Source organism: Aotus nancymaae, unplaced genomic scaffold, assembly GCF_030222135.1.
Source record: "Aotus nancymaae isolate 86718 unplaced genomic scaffold, 86718_ANA_hifiasm-v0.15.2.pri h1tg000072l, whole genome shotgun sequence".
NCBI lineage: Eukaryota > Metazoa > Chordata > Mammalia > Primates > Aotidae > Aotus > Aotus nancymaae.
The window spans coordinates 9,296,847-9,320,490 of record NW_026988487.1 but is presented as its reverse complement, the minus strand read 5'-3'; the positions used below and the strand labels follow the sequence as shown (position 1 = coordinate 9,320,490).

The 23,644-nt window shown below is 39.0% G+C and overlaps 1 protein-coding gene across 2 annotated transcripts in view; it reads right to left on the bottom strand.

The window, feature by feature from the left end:
* Positions 1 to 23,644, bottom strand: part of ANKFN1 (ankyrin repeat and fibronectin type III domain containing 1) — a 329,398-nt gene that overhangs the window by 59,779 nt on the left and 245,975 nt on the right. For both annotated transcript variants that reach the window (XM_012460469.2, XM_064367439.1), the window contains 5 exons: positions 15,454 to 15,551; positions 12,654 to 12,744; positions 6,497 to 6,604; positions 440 to 539; positions 27 to 159 (listed from right to left, as the gene is read on the bottom strand). In XM_012460469.2, the coding sequence (XP_012315892.2) occupies positions 27 to 159; positions 440 to 539; positions 6,497 to 6,604; positions 12,654 to 12,744; positions 15,454 to 15,551 (530 nt within the window). The remainder of the gene's footprint in view (positions 1 to 26; positions 160 to 439; positions 540 to 6,496; positions 6,605 to 12,653; positions 12,745 to 15,453; positions 15,552 to 23,644) is intronic.

Genomic DNA, 23,644 nt, shown 5'->3' with positions numbered 1-23,644 from the left:
AAAAATGAAATCAGAACTTAGTATACCTTCGTGAACCACAGAAAATCTTGTGTAATGGAACTGGTGTGAGAGTCATCTATTTCAACAATTGGTACTTGATCTTCATTGGTGACTAACATATTGTCTTTGTAATAAAATATAACGGCTATGTAGAGTCCCCTAAAAAGAAAAAGGAAAATAAAAGCATTGTCCTCAACCATCTTGGAAAAGTAATTTTTTGGGGGGGACATGATAAAAGATGTATTTAAAAGATACCTAGGAAGGTATTCCTGCTAAGTACCACAAGTTCACTAGTTACAACTCAGAAAAATTATTGTCTTGCACAAATTCTCAGGAGAAAAGTGAACTTTATTCTTTTGAACACAAAAAAGAAATTTCTACCAAGTTTCCACTCAGAACCAAAACCAGTGTATTCCTGAAAAAGCTACACAGAACCCACCGTTTTAAGGTCTTCACAAACTTGTTTGAGGAATGGAACAGGTGCTTCAGGCTCCTTGAGACTGACTGTTTGCGGCCCGTGGTTTGTAATTTTGAACTTTCTGGAATATATTTTAAAAAATACAGTATGAATTCCACTGGGCAGATCAACACTCCCATTTCCATTTTCCTTCCTTCCTGCATTCCCCTCCCCCATCCCGTCAGTGTCACTTATCCTCAGGTTCATGTAGGGATTCTGCTCATTCATTCCTATAAGAAGCTCTTGTATCTTGAGATGCCAGTGGTTAACTCAATGAACAACTCCTCAAAAATTCTGGAGGTAAGTAGTATTTATAATTATAGAGGAAACCACTTAGGTGTCTTGATACTCTTTGCTTTGAAAATTTTGATTTATTTTAAAGTAGGATAAAAAGAGATGGAATCAATTTGTTTGTCCTTCTCCCGACTCCTGCAATTGCCTTTTAATATTCATACAATTCTCAATGTTGGCAAAGCTTTCCTTGTAAGTCTACATATTCCATTAATTTTTTTCATTATGAAATTAATATAAGCACATTACAGAAAGTCTGGAGAATAGAAAAAAAGAGAGCAAAACCCCACCTTTGCATAACCACTGCTAACATTCTGGGACAGTTTTTTTTCTTCATTGTGTATGTTGGTTTACAAAAATATGTGTAGGGATGGGTATGATTATCATCATTCTCATTATTCAGAAGAAGAAATTGAGGCTGAGAAGTGAAATGAATTGCCCAAGCTCAAAAAGTCAGTAGCTGGGAAGACAGACATTCATTCATTGGACAAATATCACTGGGACACTACTATGCATGAGGCTCTGCAGTTCTGTTTATAACATGGAGCTTGTACTAATAAAGATAGAGACTTAACTGTACTTCCTATAACAGTCTTTGCAAATGATAGCTCATGAAGCTGGACTACATAATCACTGATTTTAACTCTCATATTCTATGTAACGAAGGGAAGCTGAGGTTGTTGGTATGACCACAGACTGCTGACAGACATGTCACTGGAGATGGGAATATGGTCCCTATCACTGCTGGTAGGCATAGAAACCTGGACAAGTGGCCTTTGACTGAGGGCCAGTGTTGCTTTGGCTATGATTATATAGGAAGGGATAACTGACACAAGCATTCACGCCAGTTTCAAGCTTATGTTGTTAATGGTTATTCCTTGCAGAACAAAGCAACATCATTCTTTTTTCTGACTTGAACATGAGTTTGCTGCTTGAAAATGATGCTGCTGGTACTTCATATGGCGGAGTGAACATATTCACTACATACTACCTTTTCCCCAAACCTCACTAAAAGCAGAGTAGAAATTAAGAAAAAAAGGAAACAACATAAGCTTTTAAAGACAAAGAGATGGGAAAGGAGACAAAAGCAAGTAAATTTCAGTAGCTGGAAAGCAGATGGATGGATAGATTTAAGACTTGAGACAGATGAAGTTGAAGCCAGCAGTGGAGAAAGCTCAGAAGTGATCTGACTCACTCCATGGTCTCCATGGACTTCTGGAACTGAGGGGTGAGTGTGAGCTAAAAACCATGAGGATTTGTGGAAGTCTGTTCCAAAAGAAGTTAGACTTCTCGATCTACCCCTCTACTACATGACTGGACAAATACCTCTTCCCCACTCCAGAAGAAAGCTAGTGGCTTGTTCTCTGGAAATCAACAAACAAACAAACAAAAAATCAACCAACCAACCAAACAAACTAACAACAGACATCTCTGGAGTGAGAGACATCAGGTAGTGTTGAAAATGGAGTGTTGGTGCTGGTGATAGTGTACCCAAAATGAGGAGATTTATCCATGCTTTTTATACATAATATTTCCCTATTGGGTTCTCAGAACACTCATACCGAAACTTACACCTTCCAGGTAGGACACTGGAAGAAACTTCTGTGGAGTACTTGATCAGCCTAAGAGAACATACCCAAAGATTCTGATATTGGTGATATCCCAATGGAAAGGTGGTGCCGGGTCACCCTACAATGAATCCTGTAAGTCAAGAGCCCTATGCATGCACATAAGGGAGGGGTGGAGTAAAAAGATGCATCATTACTTTAGTTAGGTAATGACTAAAATTTAAAAACATAATTAGAAATATAAGCATGTTATTTAGAGATATGGGGAAAATACTAAAATAATTAGCTAAAGGTTAAGAGATTATCTTTGGGGAGGAAAAAATGCAGGAAGAAAGAAATTGCTTTTATCAAAATAATAAAACTGTTTTAAGTGCTTTACTTAAGTCATTTAATCCTTATACAATGAATGAATGAGGTACATATAATTTTTATCTGCATTTTACACATGAGAGAAATGAAGCACAGAGCTGTTTAGGCAGTCTGCTCAAGGTCACACAGCCAGTAACAGTAAAAGCACAGCCCACATTTGAACTCAGGCAGTCTAGCTTCAGAGACACATTATAGTTACATGTAACTTACATAAAAATGAAGATTAAACTAAAAAATCAGACTAAAAGTAAAAAGAGAAAAGTAAGAGATGTTACTACCAGTTGGGAAAAGGGCCCATGCAAGCATTAAATATTCTAGGTCTGGTCACATGGTAAAACTGTACTTTGGCACCCTCGTGGTTGGATGGGGCCATGTGACCACCTCTGGCCAATGAGTTTTGGGTGAAAATAACATGCAGAAAGTCTTGCCCATATGAGACCTTCAAGAGTTTCTTTCCCATCTCTGATGGTTGCTAGCAAATATTTGCAGAGAGAGGATGATAACAACACAGAGGGAGAACTCCCAGGTGACCAGTGGTAAATGCATAGCATGAGGGAGAAATAAAGGTTTGGGGAATCATTTGGTTACTGTAGCATAGTAGGGCTCACCTTGACTGACACATGGTCTAAACTAGCTTTTCTCCTGAGAGCCTTGTGGCTTCTATATTGTACTTCTCTGCTTGGTTTGGAGCTCTGGAGCGAAAGTTCATTTTCTGTACTCTGAATACAGTAGTTCCCTAGCTTGTAAGTGCATGGAGCATAGGATTTTACTTCATTCATGTTGGCATGTCCAGCCCCTACTATGTGACCTACAAATTACATAGTAGTCAGGGTTTCAGTTAATATTGTTTTGCAAGTTGAATAACTGGATAATAACATAAATTCATCCCTATAGGATATTGCTATAAACATGATTGTTGTTTTAATATTGTAATTCATTATGTACGTTAGTGTACTAACATTGTGAACAGTGAAGCTTGCTTAGTATTTCCCTTGAATTTTCATCCCAATACTAAGCATGCAGATCAGCTTTGGCCAGTTCTTTAGCCAAAATGCAGAAATTAATGTAGATGTTGGTACTTCCTATTCAGGATGTTAGTAGAAGAAGTGATTTTTATTATTACTCCCATATTTGGAATATGCTGTATATTTAGTGAGTCATTACCAATTACACTTCAATTCCAGGATATATCCACAAAGTGCTGAGGCTGGAGAGTGGCCCCATTCTCAATGGGAGAAAAATAAGCTATAGTTTGCCAGGGAAAGACACTATGTCAGGTGAATTTAATGTACCTAATTTACTCTTCATAGCAATCCTGCAACAAGATAGATGATATTATCCTGACTTTGCTGATGAAGAAGCTGTGGATCAGAGTGGTGAAACGCTTTTCCTAAGAATGTACAGCTTGTAAGTGGTAGAACTGGAATCTGAAATAATTACTTTTTCTAATTGTAAAGTTGGTAAAAGTTTATGTCCCCAATAAACCACATAGTATTTCAATGTATTTGAATATTTTAAATAAAAAATTTGTAATAATAATAAACAATTTTATAATTCTCTGTAAGCAATACTTATATTATCCTTCATTTATCCTTCTGTATTTAGGGTTATGTTAAATCATCTTAGATTCATTCTTTTTTGTGTGTGTGTGAGGTAATTTATTTGGCATATCATAAGTCAGCATTTCCCAAAATTTGTGCTTTGGAATACTAATACTGTGAAAAAAGTTTTACACGGCTCAAGAAGTTTGAAAAATGCTTGGTTAAGCAAATGCAATGTGTCTCTTTATTAGAGTCTTTAATATTCTAACGTATATTTTAAGTTTCTAAGAGAGAAGGATGTAGAATTCAACATTTCCAAAACTTACCTGACAAGAGAACCTTTTTTAGTTGAGCATTTTATAGGACCACTGATCTTTGGAACATATTTTGAGTGCTGTTTAAGTGTCCAGAGTATATTCCCTATAAAATATATTCTTTTTTGGAAAGTTCTGCCTTATGCCATACTTAAATCTTTCTTGATATTGTGTGTATATTTACATGCCTCTGGGAAAAAGGCATCTATATGACAGAAGTTAGATGGAAACTATAGAAAAAATTTGGCCATCTAGACAATCATTTCTTGATTATTAGATAGGAATCCAGTGGTCATGGGGAGAGCATGAATCCTCAGATAATATTGTAAAAATCTCTCATTCTCATGAGTAATTTCAGCTTTCCCCTCTCTGATCAAGACCAAACACACAGTGGCTTATGAATTTCCAAGAATCATCTGTCCACTGGCTTTGTTACCTTTGCTGTCATATAGGAACCAATGGGCAGGGATGTGATGGAGAGGCAGAAGATGAGAAAGGAGCTTTGGTAACAACTGGCCTGGTTAAAGGAGCCCCTCAATAACCAAGAACTAAGTAGATTTTGGTCAGTGTGGAATGCTGATGGTCCCGGTCTGGGTAAAGACTTCTTAGAGGTCTGGGAATGGAAATTGCACTTGGGTTTCAGAACTACTCCATGCATATTTACATATCCTAATGAACCGGTCATTAGAAGAATATTATTTTCTTGCAAACACTTGTCCTCATTTCTAGCTAGAGCCAACATTGCTGAAGGGTCCTATTGTGATAGCTATATAGCAACTGAGAACAACCTTTTGCTAATCTTCAGTGTGATTTCTCTATAGCAAGCTCAAACTCAACAAGCATCTCTTAGTTTCAATGGTGGATTTGTTTTTTCTTTGAAAAATTTGTTATTCTTAGAGACAGAATCTTGCCCTGTTGCCCAGGCTGGAGCACAGTGGCATGATCATAACTCAGTGCAGCCTCGAACTCCTGGGCTCAAGAGATCTTCCACAATAGTGGATTTCTTACCCAGCTGTTCCAGCAGTGCCCTAAGCTTACAAAGCACAATGTAGTTAGAGATCTGATGGGGGCATGGAAAATGAAAACTTGATGGAGGCTTTAATTCTCCACATAAAACTAAGTACCTCTTCCACAAATCGTTACACAGATCAGAAATCTGACCCTGTCCCAGTTGAACAGCCCAAGTAGAAAAGAAGCTTTTAAATGCTTCTCAGAGATTCTCTGGGTGTAACTGGTGAAAGTCTAGGGAATATGTGCTCTACTTTCCTGTGAGCAGTGGTACAGAGAAGATTAAAATTCAGGATGAGGTTACAGTTTAGTGCCCAGTCCTGATGTAAGGGTGGGAGACAAAAATGAAGTCTGTCAGGAAGACGGGACTTAGAAACAGAAAAATCCAGCGTGGAGACCTGAATATGTCTTTTCCTGGCATTGTGACCTTGGGGAATGCCACTTAGCCTCAGTGGTGATTGCCAAAATGAGGATAAAAATGAGATACTGGATGTGAAATTTAATTGTAAACTATATTATTAATAGATCTGGAGGTTTATTATTATTATTGTTGTTATTATAATTGGTTGGGCTCCCACAGGGAAACTCGGGGGATTTTCCTTGGAGGCAAAATGCTTTTGGGTGAATATCCCAAAGAGCTAACCCCACTGAGGAGTCTTGTGAAGGGACAATTCCTAGAGACGGGAACTCAGGGCAGCTGTTTTTTTTCTTGTGCTTGTTTTCAAACTGTTCATATGGAGAGAGGGAGAGGGAAAGGAAGGGACAGAAGGAGAGGGAAGTCTCTTCTGAAGGGTTAAAGCAAGATAGTGCTGTAAAGTGATTCCAGATGTACAAATATTAATATCTCTCTCCCTGATGAATGAAGGTATGACCCAGTTAGGAAACTGCTAAAATTACCGGCGCCATCGAGACCTCAGTTGATGGCCCAGCACAGATTTTTATCCTTACCCCGGCAACTGTAATGCTGATGAAGGGCTCGGACCTGCTGCAGCAGACCTTCCAAGACTTCACTCTGTCCCTTGTGTCTGGGCTCTCTGTCGTCATAGTCTTTCCAGTCTATTGAACAAAAGAAATAAACATGGTGAAATTTTAAAGCAGGGGAGGCCTCTTCCTCACCCTTCCTCAGGAGCCGGAGTTTTGCTCATGCTACCCACAGACTCCGCGGATGAGCACCCCACACTTGCAGAGCTAGCAGGCGATGCCAGGGATTTGGAAGCCGCCATTGTTCAGAGCTCAGTGCAAAACAGTAATTGTGGTTGGTTTCTTGTGTCGGGCAGTCTTAGGGCAAGAGAAAATGGTAATTGAAAGCCAAAAGAAAACAGAAATTTGGGAGCCCAATCTCACCTCTTCCAACCCCTTCTCCCCTTTTAGGATTCTAGATCCTAATCAGTTTCTCTGCCATCTCTCCACGAAGCACCCTGAGTCTCAACTGGATTTTCACAGTAGGAAAGAAAGGGGTGGGAATGTGCAGACTAGATGAAATCCACAGTCCCAGTGCTTTTATTGTAGGTTTCACACTTTTGGCCAAATTGACATTTCTTTCCAAGGAAAGAGCCCATGTCAGATGCCAAGAAATGGAAATCTACATTTTGCTCTAATGAATGTCTGCTTTGGTTAGCTGGCACAGCAGCCCCTGCACATACTCTGAGCCACCAACCACCCTGTCTGCTCAGTCTCTAAATATACAGTATTAGCTTACAAGGCAAATTTAAATTGCAATACCCACTGAGATTTTTCTCCCCCTTCTATTTTCATTCCGTTTAGCTATAATGATATCAAGAGTAATAACCCATATGGGACTAATGTCAAGATTGTAATTCTGCTGTCTCTACTCTTAATTTTTTTTTTCAGCAGTCATTTCAAGGTCCATCCCTTCTTCCATTTTCTTTCCTCCAGTTTTCCTTTCTGGAGGGAAAAACAGAAATCAACAATTTAATGTGCTCCGTCGTTGAGATGCTTTCTCTGAAATTGCTTGTCATTCTTCCCCAGAAAAGCCAGTCCGTTAATGAGTGTATCTTGGGCTTAAATTCTAGTTGAACAAGTTTCAAACTCCTTCCCCCAAAGATTTATTTTAAAATATGGGGTATCTTTCATTCAGAAACTTAAGTAGATGTCATGACAGTTAAAGTTAGTTAAAAGCATTCCATAGGGGTCCATCCAAGGCCCAGGCGTATAGCACAGTTAGGAGGACCGTAGATTCTGAAGTCAGGTAAACCTAGGTGTGAATCCTGGCTCCTCCAATTCCTAACTCAGTGTCTGCAGGCAAATTACTTATACCAACAGGGCCTCTACTTCCTAACATAAAAAATGAGGATAGTATCTACTTTGCAGGATATTTGTGAGGATTGAATGAGAGATATCCTAGGTATCTGGCACAATGCCCATTACATGACAGGCATTTTGTAAATATAACTTAAAAGGAAGGGAATTCATGATGGAGACACCATTTCTTACCCTATCAGATGATGACCTACGAAGAAGGGGGCCTCAGAGATTTTCCAATCCTTCTTCCTTTCCACCCTCCTCCATGTACCTGTCTTTATTTTACGTTTTAGGAGACCAAGGCTAATATAACCAATCCAGTCCTATATGACTCATCTTGTTAGTGGCACAGCCTGAGCAACAATATCATCTCCTGACCCTTCATATATTGCTCATGTCATATACCATGGATATGCTTTTTATTTTTCTATTTTTTCCTGGGAAGGAAGGTCAGAAGCTTGGTTGGAGTTTCTGCAGTGTGGCTTAATTGTGGTCAATGCTGGAGACAGGAAATTGGCATAGGTACCTTTTGTAGACTCTTTGTTCCTTGTGGTCAAGAACCATGACTTAATTTCTCTTTGCCTCAGATTTTTTTTCTTTCTTTCTTTCTTTTTTTTTCCGAGAAGGAGTCTCTCTCTGTCACCCAAGCTGGGGTGCAGTGGTGCAATCTTGGCTCACTGCAACCTCTGCCTTACAGGTTCAAGTGATACTCCCGCCTCAGCCTCCTGAGTAGCTGGGATTACAGGTGTGTGCCCACAGGCCCGGTTAATTTTTGTAGCTTTAGTAGAGATGTGGTTTCGCCATGTTGGCCAGGCTGGTCTCAAATTTCTGACCTCAAGTGATCTGCCCATTTCGGCTTCCCAAAATGCTGGGATTACAGGCATAAGCCACCACACCAGGCTTTTTTTTTTTTTTTGAGATGGAGTCTCAATCTGTCACCCAGGCTGGAGTGCAGTGGCATGATCTCGGTTCACTGCAACCTCTACCTCCTGAGTTCAAGTGATTCTCCTGCCTCAGCCTCCCTAGGCATGTGCCACCATGCCTGGCTATGTTTTGCATTTTTAGTACAGACGAGGTTTCACCATGTTGGCCAGGCTGGTCTTGAATTCCTGACTTCAGGTGATTCACCCACCTCGGCCTCCCAAAGTGCTGGGATTACAGAGATTTTAAATCTCTTTTTAATTTGCTTGAGGTTTGAGGAAACAAAGCACCATCTAGGGCACAGCGCAGATGCATTAAATGTTGGTGAGGCATTGTGAATAGAAACGCGATGGTGTTCAGGTAAGATAAGATGGGAAAGGATTTTTACTGGAAAGTTCAAAAATGTTTGAGGAAATAAACACTTGGTAACCTTTAGATCATTTTTAGCACACCCAGAATTGGGGCACGGTGAGAATAAACATTGATCTCATAGATTCCCAAAGGCCATTAGGAGTTTGTTCTCTTAGTTGGATGAATGCACTTGAAGTGCTCATGACAAGATAAGCAAGGTTGTGTGTTTGAGTAAGACTCCTAGGTGGCTGAATTACCACACACCCCCGAACATGCTAATGCATTCTAAGGAGTGTGACTGCTGCCGTCAATGTGAGGAGAGTTGAAATAGATCTGTCTCTTTCAGCCCTATTACATCAGAGGCAAGCTCCATCTGATGACTTTATGATACATTAGAAAATTGCTAATGCTAAATTGCAGCCCAAGTGAGCACTGGACATAATGCCAAAGTTTTGGGAAAGAATGAGTTTTTCTCATAGATGTTTGGAAGGTTCTGACGACTACATAAAATAGGAGACTTTAGGGATGAGGGAGAAAATTGAAAATATATTAAGAAATCAGGAACCTGACAGGAATAAACTTAGCATGGTAGGAAAAGAGTGGATTGTGCCACATAATACGGCTCACTGTTCTGGTAATGAGACACTTCAACTGCAACACAATGCCGAGCTTACATTCACTGGCGATATCAGGATTTTCCTGATCGTAACTCAGACAAGCCTGTCTGGGTCCTTTTCTCTTATTATGTACCATACCGTATAACATAAGTCTATAAAAACACATTAAGGCCTTTTGTAAAAATATATAAAAAAAAGTTTTATAGCCTACTGGAACATATTACCAAATTTCCAATTACCCTGTCATGTTAGACTACATTGTCCTCTAGTAAATATCTGAATACCGATATATGTTACATCACAATGTCATACTCTGTTTATAAATAGGAGTGTTTTTATATTGTTCCTTCCAAGTGATAGGGCATGTCTGCAACAACTATAACCACATGTTAGGATTTCAGTTCTTTGCCCGTTATCCTTACTAATCAAACATACCATTTTAGAAAGTGTTGCTATTTGATATGTTAATTATCAGTTAATAAGTGACGACTCCTCCCAGTCTGAACAACTATTCTGGTCATTCTGGAGACAGCACTTCCAATGGGCTGAGAGAGACAGTGTCTGAGTGGAACTTGCAGTTTATAGAACCTGAACATCTGATCTTTATCAGCAAATGCATCTATATGCAGATCAGAACTTGCATTTGGAGTAGGTTTCCCCACACACCTGCCTCACTTTCAGGTCAACTGAGACTAGCATTCTTGTGCATATTCTGTCCCTCCCATAACACACACGCACACTACGCCCCATCCCCAAATGAGATTGGTCCCTTGCTATCTTAATCTTGGAATTCCCAGTTTGTGTTTCTGACAAATCTTCAATAAAAAGATGACTAGAAATAAACGACTAGAAACAAAAATATGACTAGTCCAAATAAGACTAGAATAACGAAATCATCAAATGCCAGGAGAGTCAGGGACCCTAGGGATTTCACGCATTGGTGGTCCAAGGCCCTGTCTGACCTGGTGTCGTTATCTGAATCCACCAGAGATGGTAGTCAGGCATGGCTGGCTGGCTCTTAATCTGCCCGATAGCAGGGCACTAGTTACTGTAGCATAGATGACATGCCAGAACCTTGACCAATTCAGGCTAGAGTCCTGGCTCAGCCATGTACCAGTGTTGTGACCTTCGGAAAGGCAACATTTCTGAACCCCAATTCAGATGTTGGGCTTTGTATACATGTGCCTCTATGTTTATAGTTCCCTCATCCGTAAAATGAGCCCAATAATAAAAATCACCTCGAGAGGTACGTTATGAAGATTAAATTAGTTAATCCATGTGGACTACTTAGATTAATGCCCTCCGTATAATGAGTCTGATAAAAGTTATCTCTGATGGGGATAGAGATGCAGATGATAGTGACAATGATGCTTAGCTACAAGACAGAAACAGTGATGAAGGGTGGCTGCAAGGATTAAGAGATACTGAATGTGAAAGCCCTTTATGTACAGCGTGATTCATGGCTGGTCTTGGGTGTTATAAAAAAATACATAGACATATCCATAATCTCATAACCCAAATGTCCACTGTTAAATTTTGAGAGTTATTAAGACACGTAGACACACCCTACCAAATTATATGCAAACCTACAGTGAAATGTTATGTGAAAACAATCCCACATTTTGCATTTTTCTTTTTACATAAAACTTATACGGTAGGAGTTTTTCTCCACACAATGAATGTTTTTTTAAAAGGCCATTTTTTGTGATTGTATTTTACTTGTAGTTATGGATATAAATATAGACATATCATATTTTACTACTAAATTAATATTGGATATTTAGTTCTTCCTACCACACATGATGCTTCACTTTATGAGTATATTGCTATACGTCATTGTACAGACTCATTTGTCTGCATTTCTTTTCACTTAGGTTAGATTCCTAGATGTAGAGTTATGAAGTAAAAAGAAACAGATTTTCTTAAGGCAGTTGATATAACATGGCACACTGTGTTCCATAAAGGATGTAGCAGTTTGTACTCTCACAAAACATACAATATCACTTTCAACACTCACATTAATAAAGTGTTTTCAAAAATGAAAGTATAATTCACAGCACTGGGTTCATTACATAGAAAAATCTGTCACATGTTATGTCCAGAGATATTTATTCTGGTTGATTACATTTTCTGGTTAATAGAGAGTGCCCAAACATACCAGGCATAGACTGTTAATTTTCAAATAACCAGAAAGTCTTTGCTGGGTTTCTCAGCCACCGCTACAAATGTTATAGATTATATTTGTGGGTTTGTAGCAGAATGCTGTTGGGAAGAAAGCTTTTTTTCTGACAGTGTCAGATCAGTAAGATCTGTTGGATTTGATCTTCTTATCAGGTCGATGTGGGTGTGTGCACTGTGGGTGAGGAAGGGAAGAGGAGAGCGACAATGGACTGTATGTACTCTGGGCCGCCACTCCCACCATGGCATCTGATCCATCCCCACAGGAGCCCTGTGAAAGGGTGTGGCTAGACCCTTTTTACAGACGTGGAATTGAGTCTCAGAGACTTGGGTTTTGTTTTTTTCTTTAGAGGCAGGGTCTCGGTCTGTACCCAGGCTGGAGTGCAGTGATGCGATCATAGCTCACTACAGCCTCGAACTCTCTAATTCCTAGGCTCAAGAGATCCTCCTGCTTCAGCCTCCCTAGTAACTGGGACTACAGGCATGAGCCACCATGCCTGGCTGTTAAACAACGCTTGAAGGCTACACAGATGGTAAGAGGCATCATGGGTATCAAATTCAGGCTGTTTCCAAATTCCCTCTCCTTTTACTCCACTGAGCTGCTTCCCCAGGAGCATTTCTGCAGGGGAATCATTCATTATGTGGCCCAGATGCTGCCCTGAGAAGGTCTTGTTGGTTGCAAGCAGTGGGGGAAGAGAATGGCAATGGCACCCTGAGGATGAAGTTGCAGCTGGAGTCTGTTACCATGCTGGAGAGAGTTCATAGCCACCACCTACTAGAAGGAGAGGCGCATGCCGGTGTCGTGGTCTGAGCAGGTCCCCATCCTTTCATATTGTAAGCCGAGACTTGAACAAAATACTGTTGGCCCTGCAAAGTATTGAAATGATGCATCAGGCATTTTATTTAATCATTTTTACCCTGGACTCTCTGGGTATAGGGTTAAATTGCTATGTTTGATTAACCCCTTCATCTCTTTGAAACTCTGTTGCCCATACTTTAGCATTCTGGTTTTTCTTGATTATTATGTTTATTTATCACAGTAACCATATATGAAGTTTCCTCTTAGTTTTTATGCACCTTCTTCTTTTCAAAATTTAAATATCATAATGACTTTTCCTAACCTCCCAAAATTATATATAAATTTTTAGTCACACAGTTCTATAAGGTTTACCTAAAATAGCAATCCCCACTCTCACATCATTCTCATTTTCCCCTCCCTACAGCAACAGCTATCACTTCTTTTAGTGATCAACTTGCTGTAGAAAATGAACAAGTTATAATAAATACCTTTTCAGAGTAGTGCATTAAAGACTTGCCTTGGTCAGGCATGGTGGCTCACACCTGTAATCCCAGCATTCTGGAGGTTCATGAGGTCAGGAGATCAAGACCATCCTGGCCAACATGGTGAAACCCTGTCTCTACTAAAATACAAAAAATTGCAGGGCATGGTGGCACATGCCGGTAGTCCCAGCTACTCGGGAGGCCGAGACAGGGGAATCACTTGAATCCTGGTGGCGGAGGTTGCAGTGAGCCGAGATCACTCCACTGCATTCCAGCTGGGTGACAGAGCAAGATTCGGTCTTAAAAAAAAGAAAGAAGAAGAAGAAGAAGAAGAAGAAAAAGACCTGCTTTGTTCTTTTTGTGGCTGCATATATTTCACTATGAGCAAATAGTCTGTATCATGTATTTTAACCAATCCTTGATTGGACATCATTTAGATGGTTCTCACATTTTCTGCTACAATAAATATACTTTCAGAAAACACCCTTTACTCAGCTGCATATACATTTTAAAAAATTAGCTCTTTGATGTGACTTCAATTTTACAGCCATGGTTACAACAACGGCTTATAGTCTTTAATGCTGTTTTGTGACATTAAGAATTAAGGAACTGCTTTTGTTTGCTGATAACATTTTAAAATCTTTTGCATAGTTTTTATATTTTGCTAGAGTTTTTATATTTTATATTTTGCTTTTATATATTTTTTTCCAGTGAAACCAAGGGGCATTTGAGAAGCCAGCATTTGATGAAACATTGCTTGTAAAAATTGTAAAATGATGTTTGAAGTAAAAAAAAAAAAAAAAAAAAGCACATGTTTGTAGAGACTTTTCTAGGACTCTTATAATACTGACCTTACTATATTAGGAAGTCAATTTTTTAATGTTGAAAATGGGTTTCTGTGCCCCTCAAAGTTATAGAGATTGTGTAGAAGCGTAAACCTACTCCTAGGCTTTTATATGATTACAATAGTGTCTGCATTTCTCTCATTAGATGGTCAAGTGGAAAAACTTAATCCCTATGGAAATTAGTTCAGATACTAGAGAAACTCTTTATGGAGAGTTTTCCATTTTTATCACCATATCACTTTTTCTTTTAAGTAATGGAAATTCCCTAGAGTTCCTTCTGGCCCTCTTCCATCTTGTGAGCCATAGGGTTGGAATCAGTCTTCTACTGATAGCATCTCTGCAGGCCACCGACTCAGGGGTTTGTTTGCTCTGGTAATCCACAGCTCCAGCCCCTGGTATATGTGCGATTAGGACTAAAAGTCAGGATTCTACGGTGGTTACCCAACCATCAACAATTCCATTAGAATAAGCAGGTTTAAACTCGAAAAAATCCAACCTGATGCATTTTTTTAAAGGCTGGGGTTCAGGATTATACTTTATAGATAACTGTTTTAGTCAACCAACCTTTAAGAAAACAACAACAATAATAATAACAAAATTATCCCTCTACTTCACTCATCTGAAGGTCCTAAGATCTTATATATTTGAATTGGACTGAAAAAGGTTTGATTTAATTTTACTTTTAAAATATTTTGAGAAAAAAGAATTTTATCTTTGCATTTTAATTGCTTGAGAAAATACAGGGTTTGCTCCAGTTTGAACTGATTTACAAGGTGTTTTTACTTTTTGCATTTCATATGCTCATATGTTCATAATTCTAAATAATTAACTTTTGAGTTTGTATTAGTTAAACAAACAAGCACAGTTTGTTCCAGGTTTTCATTCACCGTTTAAATTGGTTTAGGTTACTGAGAAATGTAGCTCCACCATATATAGTTTCTTTTTTGTGAAAGCATATTTAGACAGACTTTTTTTTTTTTTTTTTTTTTTTAATCAAGGGAAAAGGATTTCTCTCAGGAAATTATGTGACTGCAATTGATGACTGATCTCAACCAAGGCTGAGGCTGTGGGCATGAGGGTGAGATGAAGCTGTTATTTTTACCATCAGACAGGGAGTCAAAATTGGATCTCTCAGAGCCTTTGATCCATTCCCCCCTTCTCCCGAAAAGATTAGACTGCGATCCAGAAAGCAGCAGCTTTCAAGGCTTGCATGAGGCCAGTCTTTTTCTGATCTCCTTAGAACATGGCAATGTACAAAGTGATTCATGCTGTCTGCTCACTGCTTTGTGAAATTCAGATTATAGATACCAGACATATCATGCTTAATGAGTGGCGGTTGTTGCCAGAGAACTGGGCGTTGGCTGTTGTTCTCGGCATAGGCATTTGCTACTAATATCCCAGCACAAATATCAGCAATAGGGAAATGGAAAGTCTACCAGGGGACACTTACCATTGTAAGTCCTGTGATTGTGCATCTCAGAGTCTGCAGATTGTCCATGATGATTTCTCCAGCCAAAGGAGAAAAGTCTTTGGACATACTCCATTCCACTGGAAGGAGTAGGGGAGCAGGAAGAGAGAGAGAAAGAGGGAGATTAAATTCAGTCACATATCAAGAAGTACCATAGAAACTCTAGCATACAATCCTCTCAAAAGGGGTTAAGTTTACCGTCCTTTCTTTATATTGGTGCATCAGACCATGTTCCTTGAGATGTCAATTTAGTTTCGAAGCTTACATTTTTTAAAAAGAAGAGCAGAAAAGAATAATAAAAACTTATGAGTTCTTTTTGGATCTTGATAAATATAATGTATATTGTGGTACAGGTACATTTATGTGATGTTCTTAATGTCAAACGTAAGTTACATTAAATATATTGCTCATGAGGCCATTGTTATATCAACACGTATGTATGTGCATTTGCGTGTGTGTGTATATATGTATATACACACACATACTCTTGCACATTATATACAACAGTTTGTTCAATATAGTAGATAACTTATTTACTGCATATGTGAACCAAAGGATCTGTTAGGACATTACCTTCTATTCACTCTCCAAGTCTGCCTTCTGCATCACCATTCTATTGAAAATGTTCTCTTAAGGTTCGAGTGAGATTTTCATTCCAAATAAAGAAGCCTCCTTTCATTATCTCCACATCATTTGACACCTTCTCTTTCTTTCTTTCTTTCTTTCTTTCTTTCTTTATTTTATTGCATTTTAGGTTTTGGGGTACATGTGAATAACATGCAAGGTTGTTGCACAGGTGCACACGTGGCAGTATGATTTGCTGCCTCCCTCCCCTTCACCTATATCTGGCATTTCTCCCCATGCTATCCCTCCCCAACTCCCCACCCCCCCCACTATCCCCCCTCCCCACCAACAGACCCCCGTGTATAGTGCTCCCCTCCCTGTGTCCATGTGTTCTCCTTGTTCAACACCCGCCTATGAGTGAGAACATGTGGACACCTTCTCTTTCTAAAAACATTCTCTTCCCCTAATGTCTTATCTACTGCTCCCTTCTCCTTCTCTCCTTCTCCTCCTTGATACCTTCTTCCAAGCCTTTTCATTGGAAAAGGAGTTTGTGGCTTACGTGTTCAATGTTCTTCTTCCTTGACATCCCCAAAGAGAATGTTTATTCCTAGTTAAATCATGCAAATTCTAATACCCCATTTTACTGTGATATCATATGCTTTCATCATATTTCTCATTGGTTGACAAAGTCGTAGTCAGGAAAGATAAACTGTGCATCATCAGTAAAAAGTATCTTAAGTACTTGGTGGGATTTAAGGCAAGCACAAATGAAGCAGGGACTTAAGGAACTTAAATCCCATGGGAAGCAACGTCTCTGTGTTTCTAACCTTCATGATAAGCAATAGGTCTTAAGATTTAAATTATATTCTCTGTGCCACTTTAATACTTCAAAATCAAATCAATCCATCCCCAAAGCCTGTGTGACCCCTCGAGTCACACAATTCCTCTGCTTTGGATGCTCCTGCATTCTCTCCTCTTCTTCAGAATGTTCCTGGGCATCTCACTTGCTTTCTCCATTCTCTTGAATTGCTCTCCTAAAATTTCTAGTGCTTTGATCATCAGCAACAGTCTCCCCTTGGGAAATCTTGCCATGTTTGGCCTTCCTTACTTTGTGCAACTTTTTTTCCCCCATGGTTTTGGTTGCCCCTGCCTTTCTACTTCTCTTATCCTTTAACTGCCCTTTCTAGGCTCTTCCTGGTTTCTCCCCTTTTCCTTCTCCCTTTGATGTGATGTTCCTTCAGAGTTTGATGTTTGGCTCTCTTTTCACTCCACGTGTTTGCCCTTGGTATTGACTTTATCCACTTTTATGGCTCTAACTATGAGTCTTAAAACTGTGATTCTATGTCCAGCCTCCTGCTTGAGCTCAAACTTCGTTCTGTTAATCTCTACTTGAGTGCCTTCCATTCCAAGTGTCCCCTAAGTACTTCTTTTATACCAAAATATGTTTCTTCCCTTATTTCCTCAAATGTAGCTACTGGCACTGTCATGTATCCAGTCACTCAACCAAAAATCTCAGTGCATCCTTGTCTTCTCCTTTTCCCCAATTCTTCAACATAGTTTCATGACTAAACCAAATAGTTTCTGCTTCTAAAATGTCTCCTATAAGTTGTCCTCTTTCCTGATACTGCGATTACTCCAAAGAATGGCTTATAAATATGAACATCAACTCTCTAATAAATCTTTAATTGGTTTTTCTGCTTGTCTCTTCATCCTTACATATAATCCTCTTAGGCTGGAGAACAGAGGCTTATGCCTGTAATCTTAACAATTTGGGAGGCCAAGGGAAGAGGATCACTTGAGTTCAGGAGTTCAAGACCAGCCTGGACAACATAATGAGACCCCATCTCTGTAAGATATAAAACAAAAAATAGCTGGGTGTGGTGGCATGCCCCTACTGTCCTAGCTACTCAGGAGGCTCAGGTGGGAGGATTGCTTAAGCCTGGGGGTTCAAGATGGCAGTGAGTTGTGATCATACCACTGCACTCATCCTGGGCCACAGAGTGTGACCCTGTCTCGAGAAAAATAATCCTCTTACTATATCTTGAATTATAGTTGAAAAATGAAGATCTAATGATTTCATTCCTTCACCTAATATCTTGTCACAGTGTCCAGTTGCTTTGAAATAAAATGAAATCTTAGAAAGGCATTTAAAGACCTTCATATCTGGTCCCAACTGTATGTTACTATTCTAAATTCCTGCCATTTTTCAGAAGAAAGTCTTTGTTCTGTAAGTCTCTGTTACCTGATTATTTTGTGCATTTTCTGCTTCTGTGTTTTTTCCCCATCTTTCAACCTCTGCTTAGGACCTACCAAGGTCATCTCTAAATTCATCAGGAATAATTCATAAATACACCTGTTTTTCTGCTCCCTAAGTCCCTTATTTCTGTAAAAACAAGATTTATTATAACGTATTATGTTTTATGGTATGTATCGCTTTCCCTTGATCATGAGAATCTTGAAAACAGGAAGTGTCACTTATTTTTCTTCCTTTCTAGTACGTGGGTCTGTGCTTGGTGCATCAAGGGTGCATATTAAATATTTACAAATCAAATGCATATATATGTACACACACACATACACACACACACACACACCACACACAGAAATCCCTAAAATAGATTGGTTTTTCCAACACAAAAATATTTGTCTTTCATGTGAATCTTCTTCTTTTCTAGTCTCTTGCTTCTTAAAGCTCTCAGGCATGTTATACAATCTAGTTAGAATCAGACGATTAAGATTATATGTTAATTCAAATTGGGTCTATACCTCTTTACAAATATGTATTCTAAAACACACACATATATATGCTTATATATATGTATGTGTATCACGTATATGTTTCTATTTTTCAAAATCTTTTATTTCACTTACAAGCTACTAACTCTTGAAGAAGCCAAGTCTCTGAAAGTCAAATTGGGGAAGGTTTGTAATCAGAGAATAATGTTACACCTAATTTAGCTATAGAAGAAGAAAGGTATGCTTAAGTGAGTTATGACAAACAGAACAAAACAAAAATGAGTAGAAAATTTGCAAAGAAATTTAGAAAGAACAAAGAATATAGGAAAATTCTGGAAACAAAAGTATCTTTGGTTGCCATTGAGACAAACATGATTAATTACTGTGGTGGAGCTCTAAGCTGAAGGTTGAGAATCAAGGGCTATGACTCCAGGCTAAGAATTCAAGAGAACTTGCCAAAAGAAGAGCAAGGGATTAGTGGGAATAATACTAGATTATCTGGCAAATGACTAATGAAAAGTTTTTCAGAGATACAATCTTTAGAATTTCTAAAGAAACTTCAATTTATTTTTGAAACAGTTCAAGTTTTACTGAAACATGTTTTACAAAGCAAGTTTCAAGCGGAAAAGAGTGCCAGGCTTCTTGCAAAACAAAACATAAACAGAAGCTGGTTGTAAGAAGACGTGGTTCTGCTTTGGGAATTAATAGAAGGTTTTAAACAGTTAAGTCTAATTCGATTTTATAACGTTTCTGAGTTTCAAAGGGGAGGGGGCTAGGGAAGGAGAAGATTCACATCAAAGGCAAATAATTCTCCATGTTAGAATGGCCAATCTATTCTGGGCAACCAGTAGTCTTTTTCCCTCTGTGTACTTCCTTGGGCTGGTAGACTCCTTTTGGCACAAAGCCACAGAGAGAAGAAAGGAATTTCTGCACACTTAAAGAGTGAAGAGAGAAACAGAGTTAGCAGGAGTCACTTTGAGAGCAACTGGGAATTCTTTTTTTTTTTTTCCGAGATGGAGTTTTGCTCTTGTTGCCCAGGCTGTAGTGCAATGGCGTGATCTCAGCTCACTGCAACCTCTGCCTCCTGGGTACAAGCGATTCTCCTGTCTCAGCCTCCCAAGCAGTTCGGATTACAGGTATGCGCCACCATGCCTGGCTAATTTTTTTGCATTTACTAGAGACAGGGTTTCATCACGTTAGTCAGGCTGGTTGCGAACTCCTGACCTCAGGTGGTCCATCGCCTTGGCCTCCCAAAGTGCTAAGATTACAGGCGTGAGTCACTGAGCCCAGCTGCAACTGGGAATTCTAAGAAGATCAGCTCAGAATGGTCTCTTTGGAAAGTTGTATGTAGGTAGTTTACAAACTTAACATTAAAACCCTGAGAAAATAACTTATAAGCCAGTTCTAAAACCATAGAAAACTTAAAATATTTAAGATAAAGATGAGAGAAGCTGTTTCTACTTAGCTCTGGGAAGAAGAAGCAGGGTTTAATTATGCAATGGCTCATAGCAGTTGAAAATGAGCAAGAAAGGTACTTGGTTAGTATTAGGTATTAGTATTAGTATTCCCCAAAATTTGGCTCTGGCTCAAACTGTGATTCACTGCATTTATATCAAGTAACCATGACTATTTTAAATGGGATTCATTGTTATTTTAACAAAAATTTAATTTTTATCTAAGTTTTATATTTGCAGAGTCATTTGGATAGGGGAGTTCTATGTGAACACCACCATTATCTGATGGCAGCTATATAAATTACAGTTCTGAAAGAGTAAGAAGAAAAAGAGCCCCTGAAGCCTGGCCCTGTCACCCTGAGGTCTATAATATAATGGGAAATGTCACAGATGAGTCACAGACTAGAAACATTTACAACTCAAAAGAATTAGAGTATACAAGCAGAGAATATAGTATAAAGCTTAGGTAGATTTCAAGGCTTATGATGCGGGATTATATAATACACCCTGTTTTAGCTGAAAACAGACTTAAGTTGCAGGCCAGCTTTTGGAGAGGTGAAGACTATGCTAATGTAAAGGTATAAAGAAAAAAACATGCAGCAATGTCTCATTAATTTTTATTCAACTGATTAAAAAAAACCAAAAACCTCCTAAAACTTGCTGTTGTGCAGATTCTCCCTAAAATCTCAAATGCCTCAAAGCCCAGAGTTGTTTTATCCTGTTCACACATTGGGCAAGATATACTGTAAAAGTTATGCTTTCTTCTGGCCCAAACATCACCCAAGTCCTCCACTTAGCCTTGTTGGTCACTTGCCCTTAGATGCATCCATTGCTTATGCTGTTTTCTCCTGTGGTATGACCTCCTTTCCCCCCCAAACTTCTACCCCTTTATTCAAACAGTCCTGGTTCAAAGTCCTTTCCTTTTTCTAGCTTTCTCTGGCTCCCCAAGGGAATCGTCCTTGCCAATTTTCCCTTAGCAATTTTAATACGTCTCATACATTGCACTTGCTTTATTGTTTCATGTTTTTGTTTTTTAGTGATCTGTCTCCTCTGTTGTCTGTAAGCTCCTGAGGGCAAGGACCATGTCTGATTAATCACTTTCCAAACAGCTAGCATAGCAAAGTATAGGTGGCTCAGTAAATGTTGGGTAAATACTGAATTCTTGACTTTGGAATGCTTAAAGTCTATGGTAGACAGGAATTTGACGCTGGTACAGAGAGCATAAGAAAACTGTGTCAGAATAGAGGAAAAAAGTCAAAAGAGAATGGCAGTTACTTGTGCTGCTCAGCTCATGATTGAAATGGAGATTAATTCCTGGCCTCCAGATTCCAAGCATCCTGGACTCTTCACTTGTCCATACTGCCTCTCAGAAACCAAAAAACTAAAAGTGTATTTCCTATTCCCTATCAGCTCTTTGATGGAACCAAAACAGCATTCTTACTGGCCACATTCACCCTGGCGCCTTAGCTAATGAACGGAATTTGGCTAGACTGCCCAGCCCAGCACCAGAGCATTATGAAATCTTCCCCTGATCCATCTAATTGTGTAGTTTCTAACCTTTCAGGCCAATCATAGCACAAGAAGAAGAGAGAGGGAGAGAAGGATGTGCCGAGAAACCCAGACAGAGATCAAATGCAGTCATTTCTAGAGATGAGAAGATGTGTCTTGCTGCAGCATGAACCCGCTCAACACTTGTGGGTTTTAAATTAGGAACTGACGTGAAAACTCTGGATCTGGGAATTCTGTTTAGCTCTGGCAAAATATGAGGTCGGAGCTGCTTGCATTTTTTATTTTAAATTCCCTTGGTAGTCTCAGGAACAGGGGCATGCATTACTTTCAAACAAGAATCTTTATTGTTTGCATAGCACACAGTCATCCAGTTAATTAGAAAAACATTTTTTCCCAAATTAAATTTCCCTAGAAAAACAATGATTTAAATTAAGGGCAAAAGGCTTTTTGGTCTTCTTTTTTTTTTTTGACACTAGAAAAGCCTTCTTGCATCCACTACTTCTGAAGATTAAAAGCAAAGTTGGAATCAGAAGGCTGTATTCATTTATGTATTGGCAGGTTCTGCCATCACAAAAATAATATGCGCTTATCTGTGTATTGTGTACGCTCTTAGTTTTGCTTATCACACAATAGGGCTACACACATACACAGGTAGGGATCAGAGGTGTCTAAATGTTCAGATTTTTGAAAAATTCATAAGCACTACAAATAACCACAAAAAGTCTCCTCCATAGTCTGAACCATTTGCTTGTTAATTGCTCTCCTAATACTTATTATATTATGGCTCTTACCTAATTTTTTTTAATTCTTTTTTTTTGAGGCAAATTCTTGCTCTGTGCCCAGGCTGGAATGCAGTGGCACAATCTCGGCTCACTGCAACCTCCACCTCCTGGGTTCAAGTGATTCTTCTGCCTCAGCAGAGAAACTTGCTGACTACCGGCCTAAACTTAAGAAAGTGATGGAGAAAATGTTAATAATGCAGACTAAAGATGTCTGTGACTGTTACAGTTATAAATTGCACAAAAAATTAAGGAAATAGTCTTCCAATACTCAAAAACTATTATTTGATTCAACAAAGAAGTCGGTTATGTCATTGACGAATGAGTGAAGTTCTAAAGCAGGTCTTTGTTGCTCTATTTTTGTTTTACTTTCTTAAAGTAAATAAAAATATCAACCAACATTTACATGGAAACTGTACCATTCCATTAATTGCAGCCATCATTTGGCTATAGATTCAAAAGTTCAATAAAAATAAACAAAAGCGTTTTGGTAGACTCAATAGGTGATAAGGAATCTACGATAAAGAGTATTGTGGATTTTATGAATATTTGTAAATTGTGTGCTACACATTCTTTCCAACAGTAAAATTTACAATAGACTTATATGCATCTATGTGTCTGTATGACTATATGCATATGTATATAATTATATGCATATATAATCTATCTATCTATATTTTTTCTTCCCAGGGAATCAGTTGTTAAGCATTTACCATCATATCACTGTCTAAATGCTAGATGATTGTTCAGGCAGACTTTGGAAGGTGGATGTATTATGACTAGCAGGTATAATGAATGTCTGAAGGGTGAAGACTTCTTGGGCATAATTTAGATAACATTCTGATATCAAAAGTCAAGAATTAGGTACTTAAACCCCTTTAGGACACAGGAGGGACACAGTGAGGGAATCTGGGGCAGAAGGTCAGTTACCAAGCAGTCACCACCTGGGAGGTCTGTGCAGTGGCCAGGCTCCAGGCCCTGAGCAGTACAGGAGCCCAGGTTCCCTGCATCAACTCTTGTCTAAGCCAGGGCTGGCCCAGAAACTGGCAAAGGACACAGCCTGCAGAGTGGGCATCTATGGACCTATCTGAGCAACCAGGACAGCAGTCATGGACTGACAAGCTAAATGCT